Below are 10,708 nucleotides of genomic sequence, written 5' to 3'. Positions count from 1 at the left end.
TTAAAATAATTAAATAATATTAAATATAATAAATATTTTTGTGGAGATTGGCCGCTGTATAATTCGTCTGTCGATAAGTATCTGCAAGCTTTCTGTTAGGATGAGTTATACGGCAATGAGAGAACAAGAGGGTGGTACCTGCAAAAAGCATTCCGACACTCAAGTCAGTAAATGAATAATAGGCTTTGCAAATTACAATAATCTGAACAACATTCTTACCCTTTCTTTTATATCTGAATCGAAGAGTAACAGTTATGTCTACGAGTAATTTTGCTTTAAACGGAGAGTAATAGCATATTTGAGCGTTTTGGTATTTGTTTTGATGACTGTTATTGATAACCGACTTATAACGTATATAACTGAGTCATGATGTATAGCCGAGCTATAACAGCCGTATTATAGTCCCCAAACTTGACCTAGTGATATTTTGACGAAATAGGTTGAGCTTTTATTGATGAGTTATAGCTCAGTATTTGATAGATATATAAAGCCCCAACTCAACTTGTTTGATCAAAATAAATATAAAAAAATATAAAAAGTGGAACAATTAAATGGGGAAGTGTAAGTTTTTCTTGAAAAAGAAAATGGAAAGAAAAGTAGTCTTGCCATTAATTAGGTAGTAAGTAGCGCTCCAATTTTTAAGGTGAGTGAGTACCATTGGTTTTGATAGAAATAACGATTGTGATTAAAGAGATGAAATTGAACCGATTTGCATATGTATTTGGAATCCTGAAGGTTTTCATTAAAGGAACTTTAGTTTGATTAAAGACGTTTGGCAAGAGTAAAACATGAGTAAAAGAGGTCAGTTTTTCTTTTATTTTTGATTCTGATTTCTTCGTCTTCTTCTTGTTTTCCAGTTTTTCTTTCGAAAAAATCATGGTGAGAAAAAGGGAAAGGAAAAACTGAAAGATGGTAAAGATGGTTCTTACAATTGGGTTAGTGAGGATGTTAAAATTCGAGGTTCTCTTTTTATGGACACGGGTAGCGTGGCTGAGATTGACGTTTCAAAAATAGTTAGGAGAGGTTTTGGGGTGAGGATTGAGTTGCTTCCATGCACTAGGGTTGATCGTGTTTTCATAGAAAAATAGATTTTGAATATTTTTACATGCAGAAGATAATCAGATGTATATTTGCTCACAAAATAGTCCTGAGACCGCTGATCAGCAAATGACTCTTTGTTCTCCTTCAGCGTGTGGGCATACTTTTGAACATCTCCACAACATCGCCTCGCGATCCAACGACTTTGACTACACATGTTGCATTGAAACAATATGATTAGGATGCCTAGTATTGGTACGAAGATGAATATAACTAAGTTATTAACAAAATTAAAGTCAATTTACATACCAGCCTGGCATTCGTCTTCATGAAGGTCGCTAAACTGCTAGTATACTTGGACGACCTGGGCGAGACCCTATTAGTTTTGTTGGTGAGACGTTGATGCCGGAACCCCTCATCGGTCTCCTAATGAACATACAAAGCCTTCTTTATGTCTTGTCAGAGCCACTGTGTCTGGTGGTCCGTCTTTGACGAACATCATCCAGCATCTGCTGGAGCCCTCAACCCATTCTATGGTCGAAACATCTTCGTGATGGTAAGGTCGTACTCAGTGTCCCACCTAAAGTGCAGCTACAAGAAGAAAACTTTAAAATTAGTTAAGCAAGAGAGAAGATATAAACTAGTTAAAAAGGTTTGAACATAAAAAAAAATATTAATTACTACCCATTTCTGAAATCATCGCTCCTTGATCTCAATGGGGATCTTCGTGTAGCTGGGCCAAGGATGGTCATACATCATCTTGATGACATTGGTCATCTTCTGAGTACACGCGTTGTTGTTCGGCTCAAACCTAACAACCCACAAACAAGAATCAACATAAATCTACTAGACAGGAATCAATTAGCAGGAACTTTCAGCAACAAAGTTAATCATAATCATTAAAACTTAAAAACACTAACTAGTTAACTAAATCAACCCAAATTCACTAAGCAAGAATCAATTTTCAAGAACTTCCAGTAATAAAGTTAATCATAATTATTGAAACTTAAAAACACAAGCCAACCATCCAAATCAACCAAAATCTACTAAATAGGAATAAAATTTCAAAAACTTTCAGCAATAACCATAATCATTGAAATAAGAAACACTAAACAGGCAACCAAATCAACCTAAATCTACTAGACAAGAATCAATTATCAAAAACTTTTAGCAACAAAGTTAACTATAATCATTGAAACTTAAAAATACTAACCATCATTCAAACCTAAATCTACTAAACTAAAATCAATTTTTAGGCACTTTCAGCGATAACCATAAATAAGAAATACATGAGACTCAACTTGATACTTACCCTGTGTTGCCATCAGGCCAAACCTTCAACCGTACGATGGGAGGTGGTGATGGGGGCATCAGCTACTGGCTCATTGCCATTGCTGGTCTCTAGGGCTGCGGCATTCGTCGTTAGAGGCGGCATCGACGTGGATGCTGGCTGCTGAGTTGTAAGAGGCGACGTCATACACGGAGGCACGTAGTTGGGATTATGGACCATGATGAACGGTTGGTCCGCTAAACTCGCAACCTGCGGCATCACCGGGGTGGTCGGAGTGGAGGAAGATGAGCCAGAAGTCCCGTGGGTATCAGAAGAAACCCTCCCTCTACTCCAACCATGGCTATGACCACGACCAGCAGCCTAATCCGCAGCACCTCTACTTGTCGACATGTCTACAAATATCAAATTATCAAACAATCTCAACAGCAATTTCTCAGTAAAACTGTTATCAACACAGCAATTAGCACAATTAGACAATTTCAAACACTTCGACAATTTAAAACCTAATGTGTATTGAATCTAACCTAACTTAATCAACCTAAATTCACTAAGATTAGAAAACTAAACTAAACTAACTTTGAAACTAATTGAAAATTAAAATTGAAATTCAAAACCTAATTTTCCTCCTTGGACACCAAATGCACATTTCTCGGGGTTTAATCTCATATTGTACTTTCAAATTTGTGCAAAAAATCTTGACAAGGTCGTCCACGTGAGATTTCCGATTTTGGTTTTCGCAACCATGTCATCAACATAAACTTTGATGTTCTGACCAATTTGCTTGGCAAACATTTTGTGCATAAGCCGGTGATAAGTAGTCCTTGCATTTTTAAGGCCAAAAGTCATAACTTTATAGCTAAAATTACCGTATTCAGTTATGAAAGCAGTTTTGTCTTGGTCTGATGGATGCATGAGGATCTGGTTATATCTAGAATATGCATCCATAAAACTTAAAGTGCCAAAGCCAAATGAATTATCAACTAAAGTATCAATGGATAGTAAAGGATATGCATCTTTAGGACATGCTTTGTTTAAATCAGTGAAGTCGACGCACATGCACCATTTACCATTATGTTTCTTTACCATGACAACATTAGCTAACCATGTTGTGAACTTGATTTCTCGGATGAAATTGGCACCAATGAACTTTTTGGTCTTCTCCAAGGATGCTTCTTTCTTTTCCAATCCAAGGTTACTTTTTTCTATGCTATAGGTCGGATTGAGGAGTTAATTGCCAGCTTATGAGATATTACAGAAGGATCAATACTGGGCATGTCAGCAGAAGTCCAAACAAAGAGGTCGGCATTTTGTTGAAGAAATTGGCTGATTTTTTCTTTCTCTTCTTCTTGAATGGATGATCCTACAAAAGTGAACTTGTTTGAATCGTTAGTTAAAGGGATTGATGCATGCGCATCTTTATTAGTTTTTAGTTATTATTTCTTTAAATAGTGGTAGTGACTTATTATTTTTATTAGGAATTTCATGCTTTTAATATATGTTCTTAGCATTTCTTTCCTTAAATTCAAGATAGAGATTTTTCTTTGCTTTAATTAAGATTATTGGTGCTTTGATCAATGCTCTTTAGAGTTGTTTTGTGCTTTGATAAGTGTAGGAAATGAAATAGAAATTAAAAGAAGAAAGGAGGAAGCCAATGACGCACTTTGGAAGAAAGGACACGCTTTAAAAGCTTAGGATACACTTTTTTCAAACTCAAAAGATTAATCTAGAAGCTTTGCCGTCCAACGTGATGATCATGGCGTCCAACGACATTTGTGCGTACAGATGCCCCATGCATACGCACAATTGTTAAAATAGCGAAATCATGCGTACGCATTCCCCATGCATACGCACAAGTGGTGAAATCAGCAAAGGCATGCATATGCATGACCCTAGTTTCACGTCCCACGCCAGTTCTGTGACATCCCACGCTAAAGCAAAACAAAGCATAATTTGGGCCATGTTGAAGTAACGTTGCAGGCGTCCCACGCCCCTCACTTGGCGTGGCACAGCAGAGGCCAAAATGGGCCATCCTTTGATGAAAAAGTTTGGCATTGCACTTTGCTCCACATCCAATCTCATAGGCTTCAATTTCCTTATTCATTCCTCAATTCTCCAAACTTCCAAATGGATCAAGCCAATGGAATCAATCTCAATTTAGTTGAATTTAATTTGATTTTTCATTTAGAATAGGCTATAAATAAAGGATGAAGGGGACACTACAAGGGGGTTTCTCTCCTACTTTTCTCCTATTCTTACCTTTCACATTTTAAAAGCCATAAGTGGCTAATTCCCTTTTCATTGGGGAAGGAGCTCTATTGAATTTAATGGATCAATTGTGATTTATTCTTCATTTTCAATTCATCTTTCATTTGTTTCTTTCGAAAGAATCTTCGTTCTTCACTCCAAGGATTAAAATCTATTGAAAGATAGTTTGAATCTCATTTGAATCCTATGAAAACTTGAGAGAGGGATCATAGGAATTAAGCTAGAAGTTCTTTCTCCCAATTTGATGATTCTGGGTTTTGGGATTGATATATGAAATATAATCAACCCATAGCTTGATTCATGAAATTGTGTGGCTCTAAATCAGAGACCAATCTTCATCTCTTCTTATGAGCAATTAGATCAAGGAATTGGCAATTGATCAAGTTAAGAGAGATTGAATTACCAAGACATTGGAATTTAATCACTTATAATTTGCCAAGAGATCAGTGATTGTATGATTGAAGTTGAGATGGAAAACTATTTGATAAAAAGAAATCAATATCTCTGTACCCCAATGATCTTCCCTTATTCTCTTATTCCCTTTCCTTATTAATTGCTTTCAATTAATGCTCATTTACATTGCTTTCAATTAATGCTCATTTACATTCTTGCATTATTCATGAATACATGAACCACTTAAAACATATGCTGATGAGAGATTGCTGAGTGATTTTCAGGGACGGCTAATTGAAGTCATGGCTAAGGTGGCCATCCCAACATATGACCGGAGTCCAAACGGCCCAATGTGTGCCTATGCCAAAGTTTCCATGCAACCAAACGGGTAAGTAGTTCAAACCAACAAACCCAATAAATGATTACTTCGCAAGTGGGTTTAGCATAACCATTTTATTGATGGCATTGGTTTTACTTGATTATCTAGTTGGGATTGTGGTATCTAAGCCATCAAATTCATGGAGACATGGAATGAAGATTGTAACATAGCTGAATGGAATGATGTAAGTTAACATGTCGGTCTATGTTTTGGTTGTTTTTACCATCTCATGTTAATTTGAAACATTAAACAACGTGCTGATATTTTTAAACACTACATAGGAAATGCTTCTGTCAATGAGACGTGAGCTGATGTTAGATATTGTCATGGGAGCCCATATTATATGACATTTAAATAATCAAAGACAAATTGCTAATCTGATTAGAAGTAACCATCCAAACACCAGAAAAATAACCATCAATAACCATAGTAAAGCGAACATCCTGGACATGCCACTCAAAGCTGTAAGCACATAAAATCCCATCGAAATACCAATTTCATAATTTTCTTAGCATAGACAACCCAAACAAAGAAAATATCCATGAAACATACATATTGAGTTGTAAGACCTAACAAAAGGGACCTCTAATATAACATAATAGATGCTGTATCATAAACAATCTAGGTATTGTCGAAGGAGTTTAACAGCGACATGAATCCACCAAGTCCTTGCATAGCAATCTGCTGAGCGGAAGCCTCCGAATCTTGATTTGCAGTAGATTCTACACAATTATCCTGAAACAAACAAGCTCAATCAAAAGCAACTCACTATCGAGATAATAAAAACCGTTGTAAAAGTGAAGTTTAAATTAAATTGTTATACATACGTTGCGTAAACTCTTCCGCTTTCTCTACATGGATTTTTTTATTGATTTATCCAACTCATATCCTAGCCTTTTGCCTTTTGGACGACCCTTAGCGGTTACTTTGATGGGGCCTGAATGTCCTCTGTGCCGAAAACGGTTGAAGGGTCTGTGGCGATGCTATTGTGTGCAGTAGGGACGATGTTATTTCGCATCCTGCCATGGTAATCTACTAGCTTGGCCCTTGCATCATCTAGAACATTATACAGCATGTCTGCCTCATCATCACAATCCACGAATTCCTGCGCAACGTTGTAGAAATGTGCACACAACCCTCTGAATATGTTGTGGCTTTCATCTGAACGTCTAACATCGTGGCTACTCTTAATGTAGGTGTGCTTGCGCTTTATGTTCTTTCTCCAACGAGGTAAAACATAGCAGGAAGGAACCTCATTAACTTTGTAAGATGAAAGTACTACAAGACAGTGGCAACATAATATACCTGCACTCTCAAACAAGTTGCAATCACATCGAACCTCGTGAGTCGAACGGTCAAAATGGACGTCAAACGTAACATAACGGGTTGTCTGTTAGACTAGTATTTCCTCTTCCACCTTTACCCAAGCTGAGTCACCCTGTTCATCCACGGCACGAATAGTGCAATCAGCCTTCTTGCCAAACTCCGTTTGGACATCCCTAAACATCTCGTTAGTATACTCTTTTTGAAATCGTCTCTCGATGACTGATCTAGTTGAACATGGGATTAGACCTCTAGAGTATGCAGCATCGTCCTCCAATTCCTTCTGCTCCTTCGTTCCTAGGACATTGTCAAACTCGTGGACAAACTGGACCAAACTAGTCTTACAATTTAAGTATCCACCAAAGAATGAATGCATCCCCTCACTCCTCTGCATACTCCTCATGGGAGCCCAGAATTGACCCTTGAAAAAGATAGGCACCCACATGTGTCGGTCCTCAAATAGATCTAAAAAAGAAACAAACGCACCAAAAACAAAACCATGCATAAGAACGTTTTTTCATAACAGAATACAAGAACACAACAACATCTAAGCACTACCGGCACATGATTTCCCTAAAAAGACATAAACCTGATAGCCATCTGTTGTGATGTAAGTTGAAGTCATCAATGAACTCAGCCCAATGATCCTCGAAATCCTCAACCGACTTAGAGTTCCATATAATGTGATTCAACTCAGCATTCAACTCTTTGAACCTAGAATAACCTCCAAGCTTGTTGTGTATCTTTTTTGTTATATGCCATATGCACCACTGGTGTCGTGTATTGGGCATGACCTTCTTAATTGCACCAAACATAGACTTACATTGGTCTGTGATGATGCCCTTCGGTGCCGTTCCCATGCACTCCAGCCATTGTGTGAACACCCACTCAAAACTCGGGATCTCCTCACTGCCTAGCAGAGCGCAGCCTAACAAAGTAGACTTACCATGGTGGTTCACACCAATGAAAGCAGCAAACGGCAATCCATGCCTAAAGAACGAACAACTATATTTAGAAACATGAAACTAATAAAAAATAATAAAATAATTAAACAATGTGAACTTAAATACATTTTACCGGTTCGTGCTGTATGTGGTATCAAATGAGACACGTCTCCATAGTATTCATAGGATGCCCTACACCTTGCATCCACCCAAACTGCACTCGTAAACTTGTTATCCTCATTTATATTCACTGCGTAAAAGTAGTTCGGATTCAACTCCTTCATTTGCATGAAGTAGTTCAACATCTCCTTGACATCTGCGTTGACACTTGTGGATCGGAGTCTTGATGAAATGTAATTCCTGACGTCCTTCTCTGAAAAGCCCAAGTTCGAAGGCCCACCAACTTCATTGGCTAATGCTAGAAAGGTCTTGTTGGGTCGAATGCCCGCCTCATCATTAACCTCAATGATACACTTCGCATGCATTGTTAACTCCCTGTTCTCGTGGTAGTGCACTGCCTTCTTAGTTGAACACGGGTGCGAGTGATTTAGTTCAACCTTCAACAAGACCCAATCATGCTTTTTCCTGTCGAACTTTGCATATATTCTTGCTCTGCATCCCACACCTACCATTGTGTTCTTCCGTATGGGTGCTTTGACAGGAGACCCCCGGAAACCCTCCCGATTGCAATGGATAGATTGGTTGATCGGTTGCTTTGTCATCCTGTCAAGATTTGTGGCCCGTATCTTACTTATGAAACCAACTTTTTTTGCATAGGTCGCATAAAAATCCTGGGCCAACTTCAAATGCTCAAACCGCATCCCAACTCTTAGTATTTCATCGTCAGCAAGGCAACTATGATCTTGTAACTGCAAATCAGTTCAAAATAGACATCATTTCAGGCACACGACGATTAATGGTCTATTCAAACATGCGGTTAACGAAAAAACAACAATAAAATAGAGTCCGAACCTCATCAACAAGTTCCGTGTCATCACATCCCAACTCAGTAATTTTCGTACATTCTATGGCGTACAATCAAACATACACAATGTAAGTAGATACTATAATAAAATATCGACTAAATAGATTTTATTAATACTATATCCAAAAATATGATATTAAAATTTATTAATGTGCATGAATTAAACGAATTCAGAACAATAAAATTATACGCATACAAAGTGGCACCTAATCAATTAGTATTGTATTGATTATTTATATAGAGAATGCATAAATCCACCACATATCAAGTATCATTACAAAACTAAAATAGAGTCTTCTACTATCATGTAAAAAGTCTCGTTATTAGCTCCTATAATTTTCTTCCATATTTATCCAAATTTGTTAGTGCATGCATGATTTGATAGCATACAGATGGGGATTGTAACAATTTTACTCGCAACCATGGGCAAAATTTTCTTATTTAACACTATACATATATTCAAAACATGTCAGGGTAACCTATTAAAGAGGTATTGTAACAATTCATCATATCCAGTAAATAAATTTCTAACTTCATCTCCTTTATAACTTGTCACATGGTTCATTGTAACTAGTTATAAAAACTTAACAAGAACCCAATCTGTAACTAGTAAGTAGTAACAACTAACTAGTACATTGTATTATAACATTCCACCATTCTAAAAACGTAATTGTTTTCTCTTTTTAGGTAGAAAAAATTCAAACTAATCCTTTCACAGGATCATCCACTTATATATTACACTTTAACTAATAACCACATGAATGGACAAGAACACCATCCAAATTGTTCCGTTTGTAACAAAATATCATAATGGATTAAGAATGTTGATCTTTTAATAACTATCTAATTTATATGAAAATAAACATACGTCTAAAAGAAACAAGATACATTGTTTACCTTGTCCAACTGTTCACTTTCTCCGTCGAACGAATCGCCGGTGAAAGAATCTGGCACGAGACAACTCGGTTCAACGGAATTGTGCTCCATTAAAATGGCTGTGATAGGTGGAGGCCTTGGGCTGCAGGCAGGGACGGACCCAAGCATAACATTGAGGGGGCACTTGCCCCCATGATGTTTTTAATTTTTGTTTTAAAAAATATAATTATATATAATATGTCCCCATTTCAAATTTTAAATGACCCCACCACAAATAAAATAAATTCAATTAGCTAAAGTTTTAAATTTATTTTTTTATTTTTTTTTTCATTTTGACTATTATTTAACCTAATCAAATTTAATTATTGTACCGTCAATTCTTTCTTCTCTTAAACCCTCTTCTTATTTTTATATTTTCAACTTTCTTTTTCTATTCCTTATCTAATGGTCATCTTCTCTTCATCAAAAAGTAAATTTTAAATTGTTCAATATTTTTATATAACTCTTCATGACTCTATGTATCTTTCAATTTTATTATTTTTCTTTTTGATATTTTCAATTGCAATTTTTAATTCAAACAATTATAGTTTAGGTATCAATGTAATATTTTATTTTTTTCATGACTTTATATATTTTATTTTATTGATATGGTATGAGAATATGAAACGTGTTACAGTTCCCTATTTCAAAAATCTGATATTTTAAATTTTAAAAAATAGTTATTATAATTAAATTAATTACATCATTAATTAAATTTATGAGTAATTTACATTTGTAACTCCATTGTTCATATTGTTCACTAAGATTATTGTTCACTTATACTTTTCCTTTCTTTTAACTAGTCCAATTATTCGCACGTTGCGCAGTAATAACTATTAAAAAAAACGGATATTATACATCAACTAAATCAAATAACATGAATAGATTATTAATAATCTATTCTCATAAAAGTTTCTTTTGATTTAAAAAAAATTCGATGTAGTCTTTTATTTATATATTATCGTACAAAGCTTATTTATATAAATTTTTATATCGGGAACAATTTTTTTAACTGTCATGTTTATTACTTGTTTAAAAAGTATTGACGGTCACTTCTAAATAGAAAGAAAAAAACTTTTAAAAAAAGGTTTAACCATAATTATAGAATATATATATATAACTTTTGTTAACTGCTTGTATATATTTATAAAATTTATTATAAAAAAAACAAAATA

At 35.6% G+C, this 10,708-nt stretch overlaps 1 protein-coding gene across 1 annotated transcript; it reads right to left on the bottom strand.

Annotated features, from left to right (window-relative positions):
* Positions 5,988-9,605, bottom strand: LOC107647398 (protein FAR1-RELATED SEQUENCE 5-like). Its single transcript, XM_016351474.2, has 6 exons — positions 9,516-9,605; positions 7,832-8,502; positions 7,279-7,679; positions 6,804-7,154; positions 6,304-6,644; positions 5,988-6,101 (listed from the first exon to the last, which is right to left on the bottom strand). The coding sequence occupies exons 1-6, from the start codon at positions 9,603-9,605 to the stop codon at positions 5,988-5,990; spliced, it is 1,968 nt and encodes a 655-aa protein (XP_016206960.2).

The sequence above is a fragment of the Arachis ipaensis genome, chromosome B06 (assembly GCF_000816755.2).
Source record: "Arachis ipaensis cultivar K30076 chromosome B06, Araip1.1, whole genome shotgun sequence".
Lineage (NCBI taxonomy): Eukaryota > Viridiplantae > Streptophyta > Magnoliopsida > Fabales > Fabaceae > Arachis > Arachis ipaensis.
This window is presented reverse-complemented; position numbering and strand designations above follow the sequence as displayed.